This window comes from Colossoma macropomum, unplaced genomic scaffold (genome assembly GCF_904425465.1).
Source record: "Colossoma macropomum unplaced genomic scaffold, Colossoma_macropomum, whole genome shotgun sequence".
NCBI classification, from domain to species: domain Eukaryota; kingdom Metazoa; phylum Chordata; class Actinopteri; order Characiformes; family Serrasalmidae; genus Colossoma; species Colossoma macropomum.
In genome coordinates, this window is record NW_023494804.1 from 32,264,293 (window position 1) to 32,292,109 (window position 27,817).

Consider the following 27,817-nt stretch of genomic DNA (forward strand, 5'->3'; position numbering starts at 1 on the left):
ATGGGTCGACTTTCAGTAGACAAAAAAAATTGAGTTCAGCTTCTTTTATTATAAGGGTTTAAAATTACATCACCCATCTATTTGACTGGAAAGAAGACAGTTACAGCTCCACCTTTAGAATGTAGCTTATGAAATATGAAAGTTATGAAGAATATGACGAAGTGCGTCTTTGGAACCACCGGTTGTCCCAAGGAGTTGAAGAGGTTGATTACATATTTATAAACTAACAAAGTGACAAATAAAATGATCGCTTATTAAATGAATGAATGAAACAACGCCTCGTGTTTGATTCGGGAACGGGCACGCCGCCCTCTGGTGGACCCAACGGGTGAAGCAGGCGGCTCTGTCCCGGCGTGCCCCGCGCGCCGCCATACCGCTGTGTTCCGAGCGCTAAGCGGCGGCGGACATGTTGGCGCGGCCTGTGGACCAGAAATATCACCTTTAACTTATTCGGGAGTTTAACGGAGAAGGGAAGCGCGGCGCGGGCGGAGCACGATGGACGCCGTCAACGCTTTTAACCACGAGGTTAGTCCCTCTCGACTGAGCCTAGCCGCGCAGACAGGGCTCACTAGGTAGCTAGCGTTAGCCACCAGGCTAGCGGGCTCGGCAGTCCGTGTTGTTCTAGGCCACAGAAACAGAAACAGGCCTCGGTAACGAAACGCCATTAGGTTAGTTAGACGTCGGCGTGCGATCTGTGTGCTTCTCGGTTCACATATTTGGCCTTATATTGTCTTGTTCGGGTGCTGTAGTCGAGGTCTTTGTGTTAACGCGGCATGCTGTGTGTTGTTTTCCTCCTCAGAGGCTCAGACTGGCGAGGTGGGTGGATGGTTAGCTCGTTAATGCTAGCTCGCTTGCCTGCTTGCTGGGTAGGTTAGCTTAGCTAGAAGGCAGCCGATACGCTTATCTGCAAGCTGGATCGCTTACAGTCTAGTTTGGCTTGTTTCCTGCCCCGTAACTGCACGTTAGCAGGCAACTTGCTAGTTAGAAACATCTCCGAGGGGACGAGGCTGAAGTCGGCTTCCTACTCGCCAGCTAGCTAACGTTATTCATTCGAAATTTCCGTTCCACCTTAAACTCCTGAATGTAACTGCTGCGCCATTTAAGGTGGATCGGAGAAGAGGAGTAAGAGGCTAGCTTCAGCTTCGTGCCGAGGGGTCTGTTGACATGTAGAGGCTTGGTGGAAACCGCTGTGTCTTACTAGCTCTAAGTTACTGGCTCGCTAGCAGCAGTCTCAGGGTGTCTCATGGTGTCGGTTAACCGAGCTCACGCCTCATGGTGAAGCCCTCAGCGTTAATAATAAACACCACAGATGTGTGCATATGTTTGGTAAGCAGGCTGGTCTGTTCACGGCCTTTCACGGTCTTCGTGTCGGGCATCGTGTCAGACTAAACCAGGGCTGATTTCCTAGAAAGTGCAGAAGACTTGATGTGAGGTTTGTGGCTGCGGTTGTTTATCAGCTACCTCCATATTAAATACATAATTTTTTCCTGACGTCCACTCGAATTTTTGTGTGGCTGTATGTATAACAGTGATAATCCATTTGTTGTAATTATTCATTTTTTACATTGTATTTTCCAACCGCTTTTTATTGCTTATAATTAAAAAGACTTGTTTTTATTATTGTGCCTTTTAAGACTTATTATTTTTCAATGATCTCTGTCTTGTGCTCTGCCTCATTTAAACAGCACTCCTGGCTGACACACTCCTTATAGCTTCACTCTTTATAATGTGAATAGGCAGAGCTAAACTGTTGTGGTCTGACCTTTTCAACTCCTTGGGACCACCGGTGGTTCCAAAACGCACTTCGTCATATTCTTCATAACTTTCATATTTCATAAGCTACATTCTAAAGGTGGGGGTCGTATGAGAGCTGTCACTGTCTTCTTTCCAGTCAAATAGATGGGTGATGTAATTTTAACCCCTTATAATAAAAGAAGCTGAACTCACAATTTTTTTTTCTACTGAAAGTCGACCCATTTTTCCACAAATCTGGGCTATAAACTATAAACAGATGGCGTCTCTTCAGTGATCTGCTCTGTAAACATTGTTTTTATAAAATAATACAAAGAGTGTCTAAGATTTTTGGCTTTCAGCAGTGAATTGTAAGCATATAGCAATATGTGTGATCATAAAACACTTTCTGTTAATTTGAGGGGAGCTTTTACAAAAAATAAATAAATAAATAAAATAAAAATGTACATTTATTTCATGCAGTTACTGGATAATTTGCCTTACGATTTGGTCATGTAAATTCAGACGGACAAACCAAAATATACCCTGGTGAATAAGAGGCTAAGTAGGCATTTATATGTAAATGTGTTGGTTTTTCATTATGAGAATCGTAAAACATCACAAAAACAGTGAATTCATAATGGGCTGTTTTTAAATTTTTGTTTCTGTTTGCGGACTAGGAAGCGAACGGTGTGGTCTAAAACAGGGACAGTGTTTACATAGTATGACATCCTCAAAAAAGTGAAAAATGAATTAGGTAGGGTCTTCTAAGACAGTCAGATGACTGTTTAAGGCCTTTTAAACATCACACCAATAGCTTCCTCCAAAATCACACATTTCTGCTCTAGGCCAAAATGTACTCCAGTAATATTATTGTGACCAAAACCAATATTGATGATACAAAGTCATGTCATTACTGCACATTGTCATAAAGGCATCACTGTTGTCAGAAGAAAACCTTGTATCTTCATAATGAGAACTTTACAGGAGAAGGAAAAAACCTACTTTACTTTTAATGTAAGTCAATGGAACCAGACGTTTTTCCAAGTCATTTTGGGCCGTTTCTTTTGGTCCTTTCATCATGAAATTTGCCTACAATGTAAAGGACAACAGGTATTTTCAAATTATGTCAAAAACTGAAAAACGTCAAAAATGAAGATACAAGGTTTTCTTCCGAGCAATACAGTATGTTTGACAAAAGTCGTATGGTTATAGGTTGGGATGACAGCCTGTATTTTCTCTTTACTGTGTTTATTGCCACTCTAAGAAAGCCAGGGGGCGTATTACAGAAACCTCCTATCTTTTTCTCATAACTTAAGATCTGATGGGTCAAGACACAAATTCATATTACAGAAGCAAATCAGGGGCCGTATTACAGAAAATGAAGTCTGAGATCTGCTTTGTTGTCATTGCAACTTCAGTTAAGACTGAATTTAGGACAGAAGCCATTACAGAATAACAGTTCTTAAGTCTATAATCTTATTTCCAGATAAGAAAACAGTTTTACAGAAACATCCTAAGTTGCCAAAATATCCTAAATATTTTCTTAACTTTAAGATAAACCCCAGAGCATCTTAACTTCTGTTTAAATCATCTGTTTCTGTTGTTTTATGCAGTGATGGGCAGCACAGTTCACTATCAGTAGCTTAATGACGCTGCATTGAAAACGGTGCTTTGACTTGTGAGTTGTTTTTTTCTCTAACAGCGTTTAAAAGCCCAGACACCGCAGACTCGATCTCCACCATCCCTCTTATTACCTTCGGGTGTTAATGTTGATATAAACTCATCAGATGAAATATTACAGAGATGGTGTTGAATAATAAGGAGACAGAGCTGAACGTGTGTCTGTTTATTGCTCGGCTAAAGCGTTTGGGAAAAGAAACTAAAGTGGAGATGGCGACACTCTGATGAACAGCAGGTGGCGCTGTCACAATATTCTTAACTCTCAGTTTATCGCGGTTTAGTTTTGTTTGACCTTTTTTACCCCAGTAACGGTAGCTAACGTTCGCTGTCTATCTAACTAACCTGATTATGCGTTTACGTTTCAGCTGTCGCGTATGGTCGGTTGCTAGGTAACAGACATGACAGCTGATTGTCGACTTCATTCAAGCAAGTTAAGATTTCCTAACTTGAGATAAAAAAAAGATGCCGTAAGATAAGATTCCTAAATTAAGATCAGATTTGCTTCTGTAATACGAATTAGTGAAAAATCTTATCTTGACCTGTCAGATCGTAAGTTAAGACAAAAAGATAAGAATTTTCTGTGATGCGGCCCCAGATCTTGATGTAAGAATCTTATCTTACAGCATCTCATCTCAAGTTAAGAAGTGTTAACTTACTAGATTGAAGTCGACAATCAACTGTCATGTCTGTTACCTAGCAACCGGCCATACGCGCACAGCTGAAATGTAAATACGTGATCAAGTTAGTTAGATAGACAGCTAACGTTAGCCACCGTTACTGATGTAAAAAGGTAAAATAAAACTAAAACGCGATAAACTTACAGTCAAGAATATCGTCTCAGCGCTTCGTGCTGTTTATCAGAGCGTCGCCGCTCCACAGTTTCAGTTTCCATTTCCCAAACGCTTTAGCCGAGCGCGCTAACGTTATTCCTCCTAATAAACAGAGCTGGGCGTGTGTCTGTTTATTAGGAGGAATAACGTTAGTGCGCTCCCCAGTTTCAGTTTCCATTTCCCAAACGCTTTAGCCGAGCGCGCTAACGTTATTCCTCCTAATAAACAGACACACGTTCGGGTCTGTCTCCTCATTATTCACCACCATCACTGTAATATTTTATCTGACGAGTTTTTATCAACGTTAACACACGAAGGTAATAAGAGGGGATGGTGGAGATCGAGTCTGCAGCGTCTAGGGCTTTTAAACGCTGTTAGAAAAAAAAACAACTCACAAGTCAAAGCACCGTTTTCAATGCAGCGTCGTTAAGCTACTGATAGTGAACTGTGCTGCGTATCACTGCATAAAACAATATAAACAGACGGTTGAAACAGAAGTTAAGATGCTCTGGGGTTTATCTTAAAGCTAGGACAGAATTTAGGAAATGCTGTCCAGTTAGGAGGTTTCTATAATACTGTTTTCTTATCTGGAGTTAACGATAAGATGTTCTGTAATAGCTTCTGTCCTAAATTGAGTCCTAACTGAAGTTGTCGTGGTAACTAAACAGTTAAGATAAGACCTGAGAAGTGTCTGTAATACGGAGAGCAGAATGTGCTATTACTGCTCCAGTTCTGCTCTTGGAGCCCCCTGATCTGTACTGGGTAGTATTTTCCTGCTCTAAACAACCAGTTCAGCTCAGAATGGGCTTAGCAGTGAGCTATAAGCCAAGTCAGGTTTAGGCTTATGCGCCTTATGTTAGCATGTTATTGCAGTAGCTGAAGTATGGAGTACATGGGACCCGAGAAGAGGAGCTTCTGTTAATCTCTTAAACTCTTATTAAAGATTATTATCCAGTAATTAGTTATTCAGTAACTACTGTTATATATGTTACGTAGATCTAAGAGCACAGAGGGGAAGTCTGCTGGCGGTGGTTACGACTTCAGCCGTATAAAGCTTAGAATGTGCCCTGTATGTCACTGAAGCCTGTCCTGCAATGTAAAAGCCTTTGAATGAAGCTGAGAAATGCACACTTCTTTTCTGAGATTTCGAAGGACGCAGCTGCTGTACTTCACGACCGCACAGCTCAAACCAATTTGAAGTCGCAGCGAGTTGCGAGATGCGGCCTCAGCAGAGATTGGAAAGTAATGTAATAAGTTGTCAATTTTAATTTAATGTTTTTCAGCGTACGATTCATATTAGGGATGTGTGTTGGTACTCGAGTTCTCAGTTAAGCGAGTTCTCGAGGTGCCGCTGTTCGTATACTGAAATTACTATTTGGGGAATCATTGAGTATGTTTACATGCACTTAAGAATCTGATAACTGCAGAAAATCAGATTTTGTCAGTAATCCGATCAACACGTTTACATGCTTTTAAGTAATCAGATAATGGGGAAACTCTGGGTCTACATGAGTCAGGGAGTAATCAGATTTCTGCTTTGCAACCGGCCAGGAAACTCACAGAAGAAGACGTGACGTAAAACATCGTGCCGCTGTTTTTTTTTGTTTTTTTTTTTACATCGCACCACTTTACCTGAAAATATGAACGTGCATCATCTAGAAGATGAAGAATATTTAAATCCTTTATTTCGTGTTTGGTTTCAGCGTCGCTCCAAAAGTGTTTTGCTGCGTCTCACGACATCCACCGTCTGTTCTCTCGCATGCGCAGACTGAGAAAGAAATCAGAGTAAGAGTTTACATGCACTGAGAAATCTGATTACTGAGCTAAAATCCAGCCTCTTTATCAGATTTCTTAATTGGTTTTCTAGATCGGAGTATGCTGTTTACATGACCGTTTGAATAATCAGATAACTGTAGAAATCCGATCATGATCGGATTATTCAGTGCATGTATACGCACTCAGTGTGTTTACAATTATGTGAAATGCCATTTTTATGTTTTAATAGGACTGAGAATCGTGACAGTTGTTTGCAAGTTCGTATGTTATACTTTGCTGCTCCGAGATGTGAGTGTCTTAATGCGGGTGTGTTGATGTAGCTGTGTGTGTGTGTGTGTGTGTACACATATGTATATATATGTATATTGTGTATATATATATATATCTCGCTGTTGTCGGAAAAAACCTTGTATCTCCAAAATAGTAACTTTACAGGAGAAGGAAAAAACCTACTTTACTTTTAATGTAAGTCAATGGAACCAGACTTTTTTCTAAGTAATTTTGGGCCGTTTCTTTTGGTCCATTCATCATGAAATTTACACACAATATAAAGGACAGTGGGCATTTTCAAATTTCGGCAAAAGCTGGAGGTAACACTTCATTTGGATGGTCCACTGTAGATCCTTTGTAAATGCTCAGTATATCTTTAAGTAACATTCAACTAAATATCTATTACATGTAAGTTCAGTATGAAAGAGTTTATTAAATCTGTTCCTAACCCTAAACCTAACCCTAACCTTAACCTCAAGGCGAAACCTACATCTACTCCTAACCCTAACCATAACCATAACCATACTGTTGTTGATAATCAACTGAATATCACCAGAAAGTTTGTTAGTGATTTAGGTATCTGTAGAGCATCTACAGGGGACCATCCAAATAAAGTGTGACCAAACTGGAAAACGACAAAAATGGAGATACAAGGTTTTCTTCAGACAGCAGCTGTGTGTGTGTATGTATGTATATGTGTGTGTAAAACAAGCAAACATGTTGGCACATCATTGCCTTAAAAAAACACTCTAGACAATGAACCTCCATCAACGTCTAGCATTAGCAGTGTGGTTAAGCTCATCAGCTCATCCAGCCTCCCTTATGTTATTCATCATACACACACAAAAACCTACCGATTTCCCTCTTTTATTTTTGAATAAATAAAACAAGTTTTGAAATGAATTCCTCTGCACGATGCTACATTTTCCGGCAGTTTTAGAAACTGCACAGGCTTTATACTGGGGATGGCTTTGCACTCATAGATTGAGTTGTAGACTGTTAACTAAGATAGCAGTAAGACTTCATGTTGGTGTTTCATTTACTTTACATCACATGTCAGCGCTGGAAGTTATTTTTTAAATGCTCGTCTTATGATAGCGCATATGTAGTTTGTGTTGTGGTGTAGCATAGCTTTGACCAGTGCACATATCTCATATGTTTATTTTGCAGTTGTTCTCCCTGATGGACTCAAAACCACCTATCTCCAGGGCAAAGATGATCTCCATTACAAAGTCTGCTATAAAAGCCATTAAAGTAAGTATAACATATATAATTGCATAATAATTCTCAGTGTGATTAACATAATACTGTCTTTGTGATAAAATTGGCTGTAATCACATTGGCTGAAGTGTATAAACATGTAATGTATAGTCTGAGTTGTTGATGGTGTGATATTAACGCTTGTCTTTCTCTGTGCTAGTTATACAAGCATGTTGTCCAAATTGTTGAGAAATTCATCAAGAAGGTAAGCATGGCTTCATGCTGATTTTGATTTGTGCTCTGAATTTTCCGTCATTTTCTTAAGTGTCATACCCAAGTCTCTGTTAGTGCTTCACTGTAGTGTCTCGCGCTTTTCCCACAGTGCAAACCTGAGTACAAAGTCCCAGGGCTCTACGTTGTGGACTCCATCGTGCGGCAGTCTCGTCATCAGTTTGGTGCAGACAAAGACGTGTTTGGCCCCCGATTCACAAAGAACATCACAGGGACATTTGAGAACCTCTGCTTGTGCCCCACAGAGGACAGGGTAAGAATCTTCAGGGTTGAACAATAACGATTGCCCGAATGCCCGGGGCAAGTAAAACACAATGGCTATGTTTACATGCATAGATATTTGCCAATCCGATTGAATACATTCCGATTATAGATCACGACTGAGGTGTTTATTCTCGCTCTGCTCATCAATCTGATCGGAAATCTTCGTTTACGTGCTCACTACAAGTAATCAGATCCAAAATGACGCGCATGCATAGAGAACCACTTAGCGCGCCAGCTGAAAACTCGTCTCACTCGGACTGGACCTCACGTGATGTTCGCTGTCATCGTAATGTTTACACCAAGTGGCAAAAATCTTTGCATGTAAACACTTTGCATAGTTAATGACACAGCAAAAAACAAGTTGCAGTGTAGACCATAACTTATAATTAATCATAACCATTACTTATGATAAAATAATAGCATTTCCAGTATAAAACGTACAGTGGAACACAGTACGCTAGACATGGCATCTCACAACTGAAACTCTAGGCTGTCACACCTGATACCAAGGTGACATGATGACGGCGCTGCTGACAGGTCTCACTCACACTCGAGCTGCTGTTCACGAGACACATGCTACTCCTCTGTCTTGTGACTAAGGCTGTCAAAATTGGCCAAAAATGACAAACACTGTTTCGAACTATATGTAATAATAATGTTTTTGCACATCATGTCCATAAGAGGGCAGACCAGTACAGCAAAAGTGCTGCATTAGACTCATTTGCCCCTCAAATTCACGTTCCTCTTTAGAACCACATCCCCAGGAGCCGCTTTCACTGAGCAGGAATCAGCACCAAACAGCACTGCGACTTTGGAAACTAAAAACGTTCAAGAAAGGTGTAAAATTGCACTTTGCGGCTGATTGGATTATTAAATTAAGACTTCATGTGTTTCGCTTTCCATTGTTTCAGTGCTGCATGTATGTGCGCGCAGTGTAGACTGTGATTTATCAGGGGTGCGTGTTTTCGAGATGTGCTGAAAAAGTAGGCTAACTGTAGCTTATATAGCTCACATACAACTTTATGTTAAGGTTCCACAGTTTTGCTGTCTGCTGACCTTTAAGCACTGCTCTGAAATATGTTCAAACGGGGTTTTTTAGATGGCTCAGAGTGCAATTCACTTTCTCTGCGGCCAAGTCAGGTTACAAACTCTGTCAACATTACTGCACGGATTTCTTTTATTATTCACTCATTTTGAATGAGTGCATTGAGTGCAGCAGCCCAGGCCCACATCGCAAGGCAGACAACTGCAATTGAATATTAATTTTCACAATCTAATCTTTTAAACAATTAGATTATATGTTACACTTTGTTTTTTGTTCTGATGTCCGGTCCAGTGATTTTGGTGAGAATCGGGCCAGTACCAATACTGAGTATCAGAATGGCGCACCCCTGATTGTTGGTCAGTCATAAATCATATGTAGTGTTAACCTCTCATTCCTCTCATTCTGTGCTTTCAGAGTAAAATTGTGCGCGTTCTGAACCTGTGGCAGAAGAATGGGGTGTTTAAGATCGAGGTTATTCAGCCACTCCTAGACATGGCTGCTGGCTCCAGCAGCTCGACTGGAGCACCAGCTGTAGACAACGGCCCAGATGCGGGTAAGTTACTTAGCTTAGCAAAGACCCTCCTGAAAGTTTTCGCTTTTGTTTTTCTCCACTGATTCGCTTACGAACAGGTAGTGTATGATTGTGTGTGTGGGAGTCACTAGAGAGCAAGTTAAGAAAGAAAACTTGCTGTATTCATTTGGGACAGCAGGAGGAGTGTTGATAAGGTATTTGTACAGCAGATAAACTTTATTTTGTAAGTGTTATTAGTATTATTATTTTTTTTTTACTGTGCCGTAACCGTTAATATCAGAGCTTCCAGCGTCAATGTCAGTTCTTCAAAGACTTTCTGTAATAATTTCGTCTTCAGTTACTGTGGCCTTAATTTTGAATGTCTTTGCCAGTGTAACGATCTATAGCACAAGAGAAAGAAATCTGTAGTCTTACAGTGTTTTCACATATAGTTCGTTTTAAAAGAACCGAACTGAGTTCTGTTAAAGTGAACCTGGAAGGGAACCAACTGCAAATGACCTCAGTTCATTTTGTGTTCACAATGTAAGTGAACTCTAAAGAGGACTCAGTTTTCTTTCTGGTCCTTTGAGATCTCAGACCACTTCTTCTTCAGACCACAACTCCATTATAGCTCAGACCCTTTTCACAGCACTCACGGTGTGTGCAGTGCTCGCAAAGTGGGCAGCGTTCTCTGATAAATCTGACCTTTCAGGTGGCGAGAAGAACCACCAGCCCCGCCTGGCCACACTGAAAATTGGAAAAATGACCCTGGGGGTCTGCCGCGGTGGGCTCAGTTTTTTCGGCTGCGCTCCTCACTGAGCTCCACCCGGCGAATCTCCGTGTCAGCGGTGAATTTTGTATTCATTCAGTTCAGTGTGAAAGCAGCTGAAAATTACATTGCGTGCCCAGCTTGAGCCTTTAACACGGTAAAATCATGTGGGCTCTCGCATCTTAACGCTTTAATATGTCAGCGCTGCTGTCTTGTCGCAGATCACGGACAGGCTTTCGCCTGAGCAGAACCTTATAAATGATCCTTGGTCTGTTCTACCTGCTAACTGTGGCTGTGTGAGCGGTGAGCCTCAAGGTCTTCACCACAAAGCACAGCTGGGGCTGTTTTGTTTTCACAGTGTACAAATCAATCGAACCACAAAATGAACTACAAACAGTTCGGTTCGTTTTTGGGGCCGTTTAGAGGGGTCTGAGTTTGTTTGGCGTGTTCACATATGCAAAAGAAACCATGACTCAGCAACCTGAGTCCACTTCAGACGCTGAAGCGGCCCAAGTGTGAAAACGCCCTTACTGACATATGGTCAGAAAACGATTCCGTATTTACAGTCCTTAGAAAAGAGAAACAGTGATACTCTGTGATTCAGGGTGTTTATTTGCCAGGCTATCAGTTTATGTACACTATGCATACATTCATTTGTTTACATCCAGTTAGCGTATCATCATATCATATTATTTTTTTGAGTGTTTTTCTAGGATTGTCAGTTTTTTCAATATGACAGGTTTCTTTCTATATTGCTTATTTATTTATTAGTTTGTCTGTTGAAATTGGTTTACTTGCACCACCTGCTGTTTTTGTTTTATAAAGCAAATAGAAGTCAAATGTCTTAAAATAAAAATATAAATATAAAATAATCTTAAACTTTTGCTCTCCAGCTGCATCCCCTCCCTCCCCAGCCAGGGAATCGGAGAGCCACCCAGTGGTGTCTGCTAACTCCGTGCAGGTAGCTGTCCCACAGCTGCAGAACTCTGATGCCTTTGCTGCAGTAGCTCAGCTCTTCCAGTCCTCTCAAGGCCAGCAGGTACTGTAGACCATCATCATTATAATAAGCAATATCCAGAGTCTGAAATGTTTTACATATTTGAATAACTGACAAATATATTTATCCATTTGAGCTTTTAGTGTACTTCCCCTGTCCCAGTCTCTCTCACAGTTTCTCACTTATACGTTCTCACTGTAGCTCCAGCAGATGCTGCAGACGTTCCAGCAGCCAGGAAAGCCACAGTCTCCAGCAATAGAGAACAACATGATGGCCAGCCTTCAGATGCAGACCCCTTCTGTGCAGCCGCCCACCAGTCTGGCTCCATGCCCCCCACATGCTCCGCAGCCTGTAGAGAAGAAAGCCACTTTTGACAAGGTGAGCCTGCAGCACAGGCTAATGGTTCAACCATTATTAGAATTGATTTAGTGCTTTTGTTCAGTGTGTCTGAAGAGTACATGAAAAATGCAGCCTGCTCATCTTTTTCAGAAACTTCTTGACCGTTTTGATTATGACGACGAGCCAGAAGGTGGGGAGGAGAGCAAGAAGGAGGAGACACCCTCCGTCCAGCCTGCTTTGTAGGTCACAAAATGGTCACCTGTACTGATCTGCACTGGGAGAAACTTTTTTTTCCTTTTCAGTTTTCTCCCTAATATCATATCCAGTTCACCCACTTGCTTGGGCTCCCGATAGCACCAGCGAGAGAGCGAGGCCAATTGTGCTCTCTTGGACTCCCGGCCATAGATGGCTGTAGCATCACCAGGAGTCAAACTCATGATCTTCTGATGTAACTTAAGTAACTTAAAGGAAAAGGGGACACTTTGCTGGGATGTAGTTGTAAAACAAATATCGTTGGGTTTTTTAAAACTTGTTTTTAGTGGTGTAACGATTTAACGTGTAACGATTAATTTGTTCTCATGATGCATCTTTTACAATTCCTCCTGATGCAACTGCATCGATTACAAAAGTTAAAAACTACTGATGCAGAAATACTCGTCTGCATTGGTCAGTGTATATTTTTAAATACAATGAGTAGCAGTTTATTAACAAATCAGATAATTTAAATTAAATTAATATATCGCTGTTGTTGGAAGAAAACCTTGTATCTCCATTGCTAACTTTACAGGAGAAGGAAAAAGAACTACTTTACTTTTAATGTAAGTCAATGGAACCAGACTTTTTTCCAAGTCATTTTGGGCCGTTTCTTTTGGTCCATTCTTCATGAAATTTACATACAATGCAAAGGGCCACAGGCACTTTCAAATAATGCCAAAAACTAAAAAAAAAAAAGACAAAAAATGGAGATACGAGGTTTTCTTCAGACAGCAGCGATATGTAATATTCAAACAAATATTTGTGCTGTTCTCCTCACTCCTCAGCCCCTTAGTGCTTGCATGGCTCAAGTAGTGTCGATGAGCAAACCACTTAAACGTCTCAGGAAACTCAGCGCGATAGATTTACAAACACGGCAGTCAGTTCTGATTAAAAATAAACCAAACAGCAGCTTCCTGTTTTGGTTTTGATTAAATTGTATCAGGCTGACAAGCCAACGCTCTATATGTGAATGCTGTGTAATAGTGCTGTTAGCTAATAATCACACAGTGCTTTTACACATAGAAGGTTGTGAAGTTGCTGCTCATGCTGTTTTTGCATAGATAGCATGATATTGTAGAAGTGATGTGAAAGAGCTAAACAAAAAACATACAGCAGAGCAGAAAGGAGGCGCTGCCACGGTAGCAGTACCTTGAGATATTGGACAGATTTTAAGAAAAATCATATGTAGGCCTTTATTTCTCCTTTATGACCACATCATAACATAGACACACACATTGTTTGTTATAAATGAAGCCTGTGTCCAGACATATTTAGCCTAGTTGAGCTTGTTCCTTTGGAAACATTAATTTAATGTAATGTAGTTTAACCCATTCAGATTTTTCCTGAGGAATATAAACTAAAAAGCTTTTGGTTCATTGTAGTATATTAATACTTTTAGTTTGTTATTATTCTTTTACCAAAATCAAATTTCAACAAAGAGGTTTTTAATTCACAAAAATCATTTTTGCTGTCGGCTCAAACATTCACACCCCTAACTGAAGTTGGTATGTGTGTCCACAGTGGCTTTCCTGAAGGAGTGCAGCAGGCTCAACAGGTTCCAGCATCTTTCCCTCCTCAAGCCAATCAGATGCAGCACTTTCAGCAGCATATGATGGGCATGACTCAAGACCAACAGGTGTGCTTTTTTGTTTTATATACAAATTTTAGATGTCTTTTAGCAGCAATGGAGAAGCTGAATGTCTTATGAGTCCCAAGTCTAGTGTGAGATTGATGCTGGATGTTTGTTTTGCATAGACAACCTCAGAACCTTAAGATGAGCTATTGTGCAGTGTTATGGTTAATTGTTAATAATTGATCAAAGGTAAATAACTGAATGAAAATGAATTGTGAAATAATGAAAAATTAACATGAAGCTTATCTGGGCCATTCTGTCCTTCATTTTTACCTTTTTTCAGGTTCTACCTCCAAATGGGCAGCTCCAAAATTTCAGCCGAATGCCCCCTCAGCCCTATCCAGGGATGATGCCTCCGATGGGGCAGCCTCCAACTGCAGTTCACCCTGGCTTCCCTGGAGCCTTTCCTCCTCAGAATGACTCCTTTTCCCAGCTCATGGCGGGGCAGCATCAGGTAAAACTTTCATTTCCATTATTATCCCAGATATTTCTAGAACATTCAGGAAGTGCCCTACATCAGTGTAATTAGAGAAAAACATATAAATAGAAGGTAGTTTGCCTTGAGCACTGGTTCCCAAACAGTGGTACTTGGACCCTTAGGGGGACGTCGAATGACATTAGGGGGAAGGTCAGGAAAAATAAATCTGACATTAAACTTCATTGAATTTCATTTAATCAGCTGGCCACACAACTACACAGGTACTTCCCCGATACAGATGACACAAACAGCTTCAGGCATGTGGCAAACTTGTGCTTTAATAGTTTGGTACTTTACTCTTTCATCATAAAAGGTTGTATCAAAAAAGGAAATGTTTCCCTCTTCTAAGCGTTATGCGTTCAGGAGAAATTAACAGTAGAGTTCATTCAGTTTATCACGCACCGTGATGTGCGTGCATGAAGTGAGTATCCTTTACTAAATGTAGTTAAAGTGTGTATGATGTTTGTTAGTCGTATACTTGAGTTAGTTTCACTTTGGCAGATGCAGTTGAGATCGCGGTTTTAGTACGTAAGTTTCTAGCTGCTGTTATAAGTGCTAGGCAAGTGGCATTTTGTTTACTGTTTACGTACTAAATTTTTAGGTGGATGATGTTACTGTGATGTGCAATCTGTTGCTAGGGTTAGTGATTTTTTTTTTTTTTTGTTACCCTCTGTTTATTTTACAACCACAGACACTCTCACACATATGTGTTCCCATATCAGTGCTGCAGCCTTCATGATTATAAATGAAGAAAGTTCAGTCCTCTGCCACCCTGAGCTCTGACAGGAACTCCAGAGTGACCCATACCTAGAATACAGTAGTACATAAAAATCATTGGCATTATTTATTTGTTAAATGTTATTCATTTTAAGGTAAACATAAACAACAAATGTGTGTTATACATTGTCAGAAAAAAGGAGCATAGAAGTGCACTTCGGTTCACCAAGGTACAATGCAAATATACTGTAAAGGTCTTAAGACTCAATTATGTTTCGTAACTTAAGGTCTTGAAAACGTGTATGTGTGTGTGTGTATATATACACACACACACACACACATATATATATCGCTGTTGTCGGAAGAAAACATCATATTTCAAAAATGGTAACTTTACAGGAGAAGGGAAAAGGCTACCTTACGTTTCTTTTGGTTCATTCATCCTGAAATTTACACACTATGTAAAGAACTATTTGAACTTTTGATTCTGTTCTTTTCTTGTTTTAACTACACCAGTGTTATTTGGTTTAATCAGTACTGCATTTGTTCCAGGAGGCCTCTATGGACGTAGACACGTCTTCAAGGCAACACCCAGATGGCAGGAGGTCTAGGTCACGTTCAGGGTCAAGGTGGGATGATGAGACCAACTTGCTTTAGAATTATATATCAGATTACTTCTAAATAACCACGTCCAAACTGTTACATATACAGTCACAGTTACTTGCAGTTGGCTTATGCCCTAGTAATAACTTGCCACTTTTTTTTACAGGTCTCCAAAGAGGAGGCGGTCGCGGTCAAACTCCCGTTCTAGACGCTCGCGACATCGCCGTTCGCGCTCTCGATCCAGAGAAAGGCGGCGCCACTCTCCACGCTCCCGCTCTCAGGAGAGGAGGGAGAGGGAAAGAGAACGAGAGCGCAGACAGAAAGGCCTGCCGCCCATCAAACCTGACACACTAAGTGGTGAGCCACAACAGCATAGACTCTATGTCTGAGTTGTTATGGTTGAGAGAGAGAAATAGAGGAATTACCGTTTTGCAGCTGTTTAACTCAGCAAAACCTTAAATTTACTGTGCTTTTACCGGTTGTGATTATTTGTTCTCTCTCTCTCTTTCTTTCTTTCACTCTTCACAAACAGTGTGCAGCACTACTCTGTGGGTGGGACAGCTGGACAAGAGGACCCAGCAGCAGGACGTGGCGTGTCTCTTAGAGGAGTTTGGCCAGATAGAGTCAATAAATGTAAGTCTAATTCTAAAACAGTCTTTAGCATTAGGAGCTATGTATGTATGGTAATACCTCGTATTATAGTATGTAACATAACAAAGGATCGATGATGTTAGTGGCACCTTTTTTGTTAAGTAATATTTTTGTTCTGCTGTTTGTTTGGTAGATGATTCCTCCTCGAGGTTGTGCCTATATTGTTATGGTTCATCGACAGGATGCCTTTCGAGCTCTGCAGAAGCTTAGCAGGGGCACTTACAAAGTCAACCAAAAAGCCATTAAGGTACTACACACGTAACTACATTCAGGGTCTGAACAGATATTCTATAAAATTAGATAAATTTGGTAATTAAAATATTGGAAGACTAAAGACATTCAGATAGCCAATACGCATTTTTCATAAAACCACCCGCTTCCATCCATCTGCTTAATCTACCTACTAATCTACCTGCACGATACAATATGACTATATATATCGTTATCGTGATAGATTGTCACAATACAGTATGCTTTTCTGAACATATTGTGTATATCGTCAGTATATCGCTGTTGTCGGAAGAAAACCTCATATCTCCAAAAGGGTAACTTTACAGGAGAAGAAAAAGTCAGTGGAACCAGACTTTTTCCAAGTCATTTTGGGCCATTTCTTTTGGTCCATTTTTCATGAAATTTATACACAATAATGACAAAAATGGAGATATGAGGTTTTCTTCTGACTGCAGTGATATGTATAACACTGATCAGTGCATGTTTCATTATGTGTAGAGCAAAATAAGTCCATTAAACAAGATTTTGTACAAGACTGTATGCCAAATATTGGATAAAAATAATTGTAGTCACACTTTTTCACAGTATTTTTATCATGTAGCCCGACTAATTTTTTGTGTCTGGAAAAATAAATATCGTAACATATCATGTCTTTTGGAAATTTCTTGAAGTATCGCAATATTTTTGCCATATCGTACATCTCTACTGACCGTCACGCAAAAACATTGATTGTGATTAGCCGTTTTTCATGTCAGTGTAAAGGTCCATTCCTGTCAAAGCCACAGTGATATCTCAGCAGTACTCAGAGGTCGAGCCGTCAAGACTTTGTGTTTAACTGCCTGTATTAGAGCTCTAATTTTAGGCAGCAATTTCAGGTTTAATCTGCCGATGCAGTCCAGATGATTTTCCTGCTGCTCTCGATTGCTAGCTAGATGCTCAACTGCATTAATTTCCGAGAATAGATGACAGCATGCTGAGTAGCTGTCCAGACTAGTCTGTCCAGCTGCCAGGTCTCCCCAGATTAGCATAGGTAACGTTCATATTACAAGCCTCATTGCTCAAATCTGATCTCTCTGAAAAAACGGTTCACACTCGTTTAGGTAAGTGATTCAAATCTGTCATTAATGTGACGAACCGGCGTCCTGAAATGACCCTCATGCGCACATCCTACTCAGTAACGTCACGTGAATGAATCACGTGCATCATCAGCACAAACTAACGAGCAGAACGAGCTTCGCTGAGAAGATAATTAACTCTGATCAGCTCTCAGCTTCATTATTAAGGAGAAAAAGGTGAGATGAGCTGCTTTCCCACCGTTTACAGGCTTTAACTTCTGTTCTGTGCTGCTGCCGTGGTAACGCTGAATGACTGCGCAGTGGAGAAAAAATAAACGCATGAATTCTGATCTGAGCGTCACATTAAGGTCACATGGCCACAAACCAGAGGCGTATCCAGATTTGCACGTCCACACAGCCCAGAAAACATCAGATCTGAGTCGCATTAGGGCAAAAAATCTGATTTGTGGCACTTCAACCTGGTGAATGTAGCCATAGTGTGTTATTTGCTGGTTATGACAGTAATTGTTTATTAGTGATGTTTTTCTGTTACCTATTAGTATTCAAATTACATTGAAAATTATAAATGTTAAGAACATAAATTACATTCCAGTAATTACACAAAAAAGCTAATTAACACTATGGCCTTAGCTGCAACGAATGATTGTCTCTAAGTTAATATTTTGACTGTTTGATTATTTAATTAATCCAACTATTATGCTTTCTGCCATTTCCTCTCACTTTTGCCAGAACAATGCCATCATTAAAGTTTCACATTTTATTCAAACATTTTTTTCATAGTCAACTTTTTGGAATAATTATCGCAGTGTTAACCATCTTCATCAAAATATTCAATGTATGTCTTTGTTCCAGACGCACTCTTGATTGTGATTTTACCTTGATTTCACAGATTGCCTGGGCTCTGAACAAAGGCATAAAATCAGAGTTCAAGCAGTACTGGGATGTGGAGCTTGGCGTCACCTACATCCCCTGGTCTAAAGTCAGGACAGAGGACTTGGACGATTTTAAAGAAGGGGGTGTACTGGACACAGATACACTTTCTCCAGGTAACGTCACCTATTCTTTCCCTGTACAATGTAAATTAGTGAGTAACCTCTGCTGGAACAGCAGAAGAGCGACGGGCTCAGCCGTGACTGTGTAGTTCATTGGTGGTAATGTGTCTCTGTAAACAGGTTTTGGGGCTTTAAGTAATGTTGTTTCCCACCATAATGGGCATCTTAGCCCTGTACAGTTTAATGGTTAGGGTTTTATTTTTATTATTTGGGGTTTTGAAGGTTTTGTACTATAAGAAATGAGGTTCTAATAAAACATTACATTAATTGAACAGTGTTTATTGGAAAGCTTACAAACCTTGAACACAAAATACATTTTTGGATTATAACATTATAAAAAAAAATATTCTTTCACTTTTTTATTAACAAGCAAGGGTTTTTTTTCTTGTATTAGAACTTTTTTTAATTCATGTGCTATGAAAAGTGTTTGGCGGAGCTGATATGGGTCTGACTTTCTTGTGGGACTCGCTTGGTTGTGTTTCTCCAGAGTGGAAGGGAGTTCAGAATGAGCTGGAGAACATGGAGGAGGCTTCCCAGAACGGCAGGGCTGAGGTGGGACAGACGGACAAGAGCCCAGCTCCGCTCCCTGTGCAGGTAATGCATAAATGTTTGCTTTTAAATGTCCTATACACTGTACATCGACAACCCCATTTCCAAAAAGGTTGGGACTGTGTAGAATGTAAGCAAAAATAGGATGCAATGATATGCAAATCATGTAAACCATAGTTTTAAAGGAAAGTAGTACAAAGACAATAAATCAAATGTTGAAACTGAGAAATGTTATTGTTTTTTGAAAAATATGTGCCCATTTTGATCTTGATGCCAAAAATGTTTACCACTGTGTTTCATCACCTCTGCTTTTAACAACACTCTGTAAGTGTTTGGGAACTGAGGAGACACTTCTGCAGTTTAGAAAGTGAAATGTTTTCCTATTCTTGCTTAACACAGGATTTCAGCTGCTCATCAGTTCGGGGTCTCCTTTGTCGTATTTTTCATTTCATGATGCGGCAGATTTTTCAGTGGTGTCAGATCTGGACTGCAGGAAGGCCAGTTTAGCACCCGGACTCTTACAATACAGAGCCATGCTGCTGTAATTCATGCAGAATGTGGTTTGGCATTGTCTTGCAAAGATAAGCAAGGCTTTACATGAAAAAGACGTCGTCTGGATGGCAGCATATGTTGCCAAAACATATATATCATTCAGCATTAATGGTGCCTTCACAGATGTGCACGTCACCCATGCCATGTGCACTAGGCCCCCTATACCACCATGAATACTGGCTTTTGAACTGTGCACGGATAAAAGCTGAGTGGTCTTTAGCCCAGAGGACACAGTGTCCATGATCTCCAAAAAGAAATTCAGATTTTGATTCGTCGGACCACAGGACACTTTTCCACTTCCCCTCAGTCTGTTTTAAATGAGTTCAGGCCCAGAGAAGATGGCAGCGTTTCTGGATCCTGTTTATATATGGTTTCCTCTTTGCGTTTTAGAGTTTTAACTTGCATTTGTGGATGCAGCGACGAACTGTTTTCACAGACTGTGTTTTTCAAAAGTGTTTGAGCCCATGCAGTGATTTCCACTACAGAATCATGTCTGTTTTTAATGCTGTGCCACCTGAGGGTCCAAAGATCATGAGCAGCAGATACTGTTTTTTGGCCTTGAAAAGCAAACGTTCTTTGCTATTTTATGTTGAGAAATGTTATTCTTGAATTGTTGCACTATTTGATTGTGCAGTCTTTCACAGAGTGGTGAACTCCTCCTCATCTTAACTTCTGAAAGACTCAGCCTCTCTGAGATTTTTTTTCTTTTTTAGCATTACACAACTTTACCAGTTTCTTCTGTTGCCCCCTCCCAACTTTTTTGGAGCGTGTTGCTTACATCAAATTCAAAATAGACAAATATTTTTCAAAAAACAATAAAATTTCTCAGTTTCAACATTTGAGTTGTCGTCTTTGTACTATTTTCAATTAAATATAAGGTTTAAATTATTTGCACATCATTGCATTTTGTTTTCACTTACATTTTGCACAGCGTCCCAACTTTTTTGGAAATGGGGGTTGTACATAACACAAGCCTCTTTAAAAGAAATAGGTGAAAAATCAAATTTATGTGATCTTCCACTTGCCCCAAATTCAGCTGATGAGCTACAAGGCTAATGTTGCTAACAAAACACAGGAAGTCAGTAGTCACCCGAAACATTTCCACAAATATGTGCCCAAAACTGATCTCAACTCTCATCCAGGTCTTAATTTAGATCGCGCAGGCAAGTCGGTGTGGTTTACAACACAGTGTGACTCACTATGAACTATAAAAACAACAACAAAAAAAACTTCTCAGAGTAGCTAAAAGAAGGAAACCATTTGGGAAAACTGGAATCCCTTCTTTCCTGAGCTATATGGGTTTATGTAGCAGTGCACTTTGAAGTACACACAAGATGATTTTGGCATGTATTTGTGGGAAGTTTTGGTGGCTGCTTTAAGCGTTTTTAGCACTGTTAGCCCAGCAGCTCCAGTTCTAAACTAAAGGAGCAAAACTTGGACACCAAGTCACTTGGACATGTCTTGGCTGATCGACTGTATTTGGAGTAGAAAATAATTAGATTTTGCCCCAAACTAGTCCTTTAACTCAGCAGCTGCATATTAGTTGCAGTATATCTTACAGCGTATATATTGTGACATTGCAGTAACAACAAAAGTGTTGTTAATTTTCTTAATGTTTAGTCAGTTTGAACAGTGATTTTGAGCTTTTATTGAGCTGTAAATGCACAGGAAGTGAATTGAGCACGCTGAAAGTGAAAGTATGCAAATTTATCTGTTGTGAGAATAAACCGCATGGCATAATGAAATTTTTGATTTTTTTTTCCCCGACAAATTGAAAGCATGCCTTATCTTGTTTTTTTTCTTCCTAGCTGCACTGCTACTATTTACATAGCATGCAAAATCCTTTTGTTGTGTTTCTGTTAAGCGCACAGCAACTTAGACGCGACTAACACTGTAAGGGAAGGTTTTCTGACAATTTAAGATGTATTTATCATGCATTCCTTAATTATTTCAACATTTTGCTCTCGTCAGAATGTCAAGTTTAACATAGATGCTTTATGCTCTTTGCCCCAGAGTTTATATAAGTATTTTATGCTGAATTTGGAAAGTGCACTGCAACATGAAGCCCTTTATTAAGACTATTTTGTCATTTTGAAATTGAAATTAAGGCTTTGAAATTGAAATATTCCACCATATACATGTCACAACATATAATACAATTCGCTGTGTATGAGGCATGACTCCCACTAGTGTGATAATCGATATGTATAATAGAATGTTTATCAACAAGGAACTGTGAAATTTAAGATTGAAGAGTTTGCGCAGGCATTTAGAAAGCAGTTTGTTGCCCATATGGTAGTACAATGTAGACACGTCTCTGAATCTGTGATCTTTAGATTGTTTTACGAAGTGACTCCTACTTTGTCCTGTATGGACTTGAATTGTGCATTATTAAAAAAATTTAGCTGCCTGCTTTCTTGGCCTAAATGTTATGAAGCTATTTTGTGTATCAAAATTGATTCCTTTTTGTTCCCAGAGCTGTAGAATGGCTAGAAGGCATTAGGTGGGGTGGAGGTGAAATTGGTAAAAACGGAGGTCTTGGGATTTCTCGTGACAGCAGCAGTGCTGGGATATGCAAGGCATTTTAAGTGAATAGTCACTTGGTTTCATGTTACTCTAAGCACCAGTTAATGGATTCTTAATGGTTGTAAATGGATTTGGGGAGCTGTCTGAATACTGGCTTAATTATGTCATACCTTACCATACCTCATGTCTCTTGTCTCGTTTTCCTTGGAGCACAGTAACATTATTTTACTTTGAACAATTCAGACTCTTATTAATCACATTGCTGAACTAAGTACTATTTTTTAATGTTGGTGCTCCATAAAAAGTATTTTCTAAATATTTAGTCACGTTTGCTCTACACAGTCAAAACTTTGATTTTTTCCATCCAGACTCCTCCTGTCCAGCCAGTAGGGGCTGCTGGTGCGGTTGGTGTTCCACCCCATGGTTTCCCTGGACCCATGAATATCCCACCACCCTCATTTCCACCCGGGGTTCCACCACCTCCTGGTCCATTTATGAGGCCTGGATTTAACCCCATGCAGATGCCTCCAGGTTTGATAATTGCTCTGTCTCATGAATACTACTATTTGCCTACGTTCACATTACCAGGTTGAAGTGGCACAAATCCGATTTTTTGCCCTAATGTGGCTCAGATCTGATGTTTTCAGGGCTGTGTGGAAAAACAAATCTGATCTTTTCAAATCCAACCTGAGCCACTTTCATACGTAGTCTTAGATACGTATCTGATTCGTGGCTGTGCGACTTAGCAGCGCTGAACAGAGGTTAAAGCCTGTAACTGGTGAAAAAGCAACACATCTCACCTTTTTCTCCTTCGTCTCGCTCTAATAATGAAGCTGAGAGCTGATCAGAGTTAATTATCTTCTCAGCGAAGCTCGTTCTGCTCGTTAGTTTGTTTACTGATGATGCACATGATTCATTCATGTGACGTTACTAAGTAGGATGTGCGCAATCGGATCATTTCAGGATGCCGGTTTGTCACATTAATGACAGATTTGAGTCACTTACCTAAACGAGTGAAGCATCATGTCAGAGAGATCGGATTAGAGCAAAAAATAACATTTGAGTAATGAGGCTTGTAATGTGAACGTAGCCTTTGGCACTTATTGGTGCAGATGTTGTTTTCAAATATGATCTCATGAATGTAAATGGTGATACAGTTCCATGGCCATGGCAGATTAAATCTCAGTGATTTCCTTTATGTATTTATTTATGGATTTGATTTCAGGATTTCTCCCTCCTGGTGCTATGCCTCCTATTGCCTCTGCTGGGCCTCCTCTTCCCACATCAGGAATGGCCATGCCACCAGGTAAGACTAGCATGCAGTGTGTAACTGTAACCTCTGTGCATCTGAATTACATAATGTCTTTAGGTGGCTGCTACTTACAGTGGGTGTAGAGTGAGCATCCTGTTGATTTTCAGCAGCAGTGAGTGATTTCTGAGGCTGTTTTTTTCTCCACAGCAGTCAGCGGCTCAGCAGAGGAAATACCTGGTGATCCAGCAGCCATGGGCTCCAGGATGAACAGGGAAGGTGCAGATGGATTCAACTCCGTTCAAGGTGGGTGTCAGACAGTAAGAACTATGCCTGGATGCTTTAAGGCTTATGTCTACAATGATTGTGCCTCCTAGTTTATGACAACTATCTCTGATTTTGATGTTGGTTTAGTTATTTTTATTCCATTATGATGGCATCTGGAGTGGGGCGATATTCTCTTTTTTTTAATACTTTAAAATCTTTAAATATTACTGTGGTATACAGTATTATAAGGGAGCAGGGTGGGGGGGTTGTAAGTGATGTTAAAGCATTTGATGCTTTTTTTGCATTGGATTCGTAGCAAAATCCAAAAGAGTAGCTCGATTTTAATTGTGTTGTGTCTGTGTCTGTGTGTCGTCGCTGAGCTACCATCGGTGTTAAGGCCAGCACACGACAGTGCCGCATTGGTCAAATTCAAAACCATTGTTTTTAATGAAAGTGTGCACACTGGCGCTCAGGGGCTCTGACCACTGTTCAGTTTCTCAGTGTCACACAAACTTCTGCCAATGCTACTTTAATTTAAAGCCAACAAATTTAACATTATGATTTTTAAAATACCATCTTCACTTTTTAAATACTGCAGTATGCGTTATTACAGTCATACCGCCCAACCCTAATGGCACGTGCAAATAGCAGAAAACCTGATTATAGATCAACATCTTTGTATACAGGTCATGGTTCTGTACACTCATCAAAGGCAGTAAATGAGTTTTATGGCTGTATTAAGCGTTATTCCGCTTGTTTTGTGCAGTGTGGTTAAATACAGGCTATTTTTGTTTTAATCCTCCAGGGATGAATATGCAGAATCCTCCAGGGATGAACCTGCAAAATCCACAAGGGCTTTTGGGTTCAAGACCAGGCATGATGCCTCTCCAGCGCCCACCAGGGATGCCTCCTCCACACATGCAGCGTTTCCCCATGCCACCCCCACGGCCGGGCATGCCCCCCATGCCACCACAGATGATGCCTCCCAGGGGTCCTCCTCAAATGATGCATCGTGAACCTCCACCAGGTGGCTTTGGCATGCCGCCTCCTCACGGCATGAGAGGCCCCTTTCCTCCTCCCGGGCCTCCGTTCATGAGGCCCAGTGGGCCAAGAGGGCCGGATGGGCCAGAGGAGCACGAGGGACGGCCTTTTAGGGGCGAGCGCCCTGCGCCAGGCAGGGAGCGGGACAGGGATCAGGATTGGTATGGAGGGCGCAGGTCGTTCGGCGAGGGCCGTAGTGGGGACAGGCCGGAAGGTCGGGAACGTTTCGGGAGCTGGCACGAAGAGGCGGAGCAGAGAGGTGGGTGGGAGAGGCAGCGGGAACGCAGGGACTGGAGGAGGAGTCCTGATGGGGAGAGAGAGCGAGACAGAGACCGAGAGCGCGAGCAGGGGAGGGACAGTGAGGAGCGGGGCAAGCGCAGAGAAAGGGAGCCAGGAACGCGAGAGAGAAGCACCCGCTGGGACAGGGACGACAGACTTGACAGACTGGCTAATGTGAGCGGTCAGCCCAACGGACACGAGACGCTCAGAGACTCTAGCAGCTCCGAGCACTCTGCAGACTCTGCTAAAGAACTTGCCCAAGCCAAGGTAGAAGCTCCAACCCCTCCAACCGAAGTGACTGCAGAAGCGCAGGCATCTGAACCCACGGCGGAAAATCAGCAACAACCTGCAGAACAAACTAAAGCAGATGAATCATAGGCCATAGCCATGGACACTAATGCTCACATGATATTTGTCCTTTTTAACCTGAGTGGATGCGTGTGTTTGTGTGATCATTTGCTAAAATGCATACGAACACCATCTAGAATGGTATTGCAAATATCACAACATATTGGTTGAGACCTGAAAGGAAGGGCCAGATATGTAAGAAAAAAGAAGCATATATGTCTGCCTTTCTAGAATGGGCAGTAGAGCCATGCGTGTGCAGGTCTAGGATCATTTTGCTCCATGTCCACATCCAGGCTGATTCTGGACACTACAGGCTATGCTACAGCATAAATGATGCAGGAACCACACATTTCTGTTGGGACCCTCGATGCATAAGGTCTACGTTCCCATATAAACAGATTAAGTTCTGTGCCCAGCCCCGCCTTCTATGGCTCCGTTCACATTACCAGGTTGAAGTGGCACAAATCCGATTTTTTGCCCTAATGTGACTCAGATCTGATGTTTTCAGGGCTGTGTGGACGCGCAAATCTGATCTTTTCAAATCCAACCTAAGCCACTGTCATATGTGGTCCTAGATCTGACGAGTATCCGTTTCATGGCTGTGCGACCTTAATGTGACGCTCAGATCGGAATTCATGTACTTTTTTTCCCACTGCGCGTGCACCATCATTCAGCGTTACCATGGCAACAGCGCCAAACAGAAGTTAAAGCCTGTAAACGGTGGAAAAGCAGCTCATCGCACCTTTTTCTCCTTCGTCTCGCTCTAATAATGAAGCTGAGAGCTGATCAGAGTTAATTATCTTCTCAGCGAAGCTCGTTCTGCTCGTTAGTTTGTGCTGATGATGCTCGTGATTCATTCACGTGACATTACTGAGTAGGACGTGCGCATGAGGGTCGTTTCATGACGCCGGTTCGTTCATATTAATAACAGATTTGAATCACCTAAACGAGTGTGAACCATCGTGTCAGAGAGATCGGATTAGAGCAAAAAATTGGATTTGAGCAACGAGGCTTGTAATGTGAACGTAGCCTAAAACGAAATTCAGTTATTACCTAATTGATCTTGTTCAGAGTCTGGCTGAACATGGTGCACGGCCCTGTGTCCCACCATGGAGCTTGAATGTTGCTCTAAACCAGTGTTTCCCAGTTCTGGTCCTGGACCTGCTTTGCACTGCACTCTTCTGGTTTTTCCCGCTCGGGCACATCGTCAGATCATAAACAACTTGTTAGTTTGTTGATGATTTGAATCAAATGGGTTAAACAGGTAAAATACTAAAATATTCAGTGCAGATGTACTCCAGGGCGAAGGTCAGGAGAGACTGTTCCAGAAGCGGAAAAAAAAATTTGGAAGAAAATTAAGTCTGCTGTAAATATGCTTCCACTACTCAAACTACATTTGTAGAATTGGAGGTAAAGGTGTTTTTTTGAAGTATTCCCCATGAGCTCTGAAGATGATAGGAAACATTGACTAAAGTAAGAGACAAAGCCCCTTTTGCTGTAATGTTTTTAACTTACAATGTTTACATCGTACAAAAAAAATGAGATGTTTGTATAATTAAGTTTGTGGAGATGTGAACCTGTTTAATATTTCAGCAATAGGGATTTGGTTTTAATAAACTATTTTCATACCAAAATGAACTAAACTGACTCAACACCTTTTTTCCCTGTAGTTGCTTCTTAATTGGGGCTCACGACCTTCTTGGGATCCCTTCCATTAAATTTGTGTTTTGTGGAAAATTCAGTTTTAGGCTGCTTTAAATTTAACTCTATTTTTCCTTATCATGCGAAATGTAGTTGTTGAACATGAATGGGATTAAGTGACCTTAAATAAATGGATTTTTCATGGCTGTTTCCAACATAAAGACCTAGTTAGCTTGTGCTATAGTCTAAATGCACTGTGTGGATGCCAGCAATTCAGTCAACAAAGCACTAAACACGAGTATAACTGTAAACTTAAAGGGAAGCTCCACCGATTCTTTAAGATGTTTGCATAATTCAGTCTTTGAGATTGAAAAACAGTCATTCTGAGTGGTTTAAAGTGAAATGGTTAAACCAGGTCATAATTTTGATGTCTATTAAGCAAATATACCCATTTTATGTTTTATCCAAAGCGACCAGCGAACCTACATGTGTCTTCTGGGGTTTTATATGCAACGTTGATGATGATAAAATAGTGGTTAATCAGGAAAAGCAGGGTTTTCTGTGGGACCTCTTTGCCTTACAGCAGTCCTCATGTTCTTCTCTGCTATTAATGGCTTTAAAACGTACATTTAGGGTAAAAGCTTATCTCACAATTACAACAAAATAATGTCTCAGGCATGAGGCACCTCTTTTGGAACCATTACTCCCTTTCTGTGAGGGAGAGTTCAGCGGCATTAACCCTTGTGTGGTGTTGATGTGTTTGTTACTCAGTGGTCTGGTGGACCCACTGCATTGTTTTTTTAATCAATACAGCCACAACAATTTATGTAAAAATACCGGATGTTTAAAAGTGTCCAGCGTAGGGTTCTCCTTTAGCAGCTGTAGTCAGTCAGCAGCCTGTCCATGTTGTCCGCCCTCTCTCACACACACACACTAACAGCAGGCCATGTAGGAGGAGAACAG

At 40.9% G+C, this 27,817-nt stretch overlaps 1 protein-coding gene across 1 annotated transcript; it reads left to right on the forward strand.

Annotated features, from left to right (window-relative positions):
- Positions 1–358: 358 nt before the first annotated feature.
- On the forward strand, positions 359–26,851 carry scaf4a (SR-related CTD-associated factor 4a). Its single transcript, XM_036594660.1, has 20 exons — positions 359–525; positions 7,461–7,544; positions 7,711–7,755; positions 7,873–8,034; positions 9,505–9,643; positions 11,264–11,409; positions 11,569–11,745; positions 11,857–11,945; positions 13,483–13,597; positions 13,878–14,048; positions 15,342–15,418; positions 15,559–15,749; positions 15,925–16,025; positions 16,177–16,290; positions 18,240–18,396; positions 18,890–18,996; positions 22,398–22,560; positions 23,255–23,335; positions 23,489–23,584; positions 24,351–26,851. Exons 1-20 carry the CDS (start codon positions 496–498, stop codon positions 25,241–25,243), a joined length of 3,138 nt encoding a protein of 1,045 aa, XP_036450553.1. The 5' UTR covers positions 359–495; the 3' UTR covers positions 25,244–26,851.
- Positions 26,852–27,817: the final 966 nt, after the last annotated feature.

What these genes read in the sequence shown, in the direction of transcription:
- scaf4a (XM_036594660.1), top strand. Translation starts at nt 496, where the DNA reads ATGGACGCCGTCAACGCTTTTAACCACGAG. An exon ending in TCATGGCGGGGCAGCATCAG is followed by an intron (nt 14,049 to 15,341) that starts GTAAAACTTTCA and finishes CATTTGTTCCAG; the next exon opens with GAGGCCTCTATGGACGTAGA. An exon ending in CAAACCTGACACACTAAGTG is followed by an intron (nt 15,750 to 15,924) that starts GTGAGCCACAAC and finishes CTTCACAAACAG; the next exon opens with TGTGCAGCACTACTCTGTGG.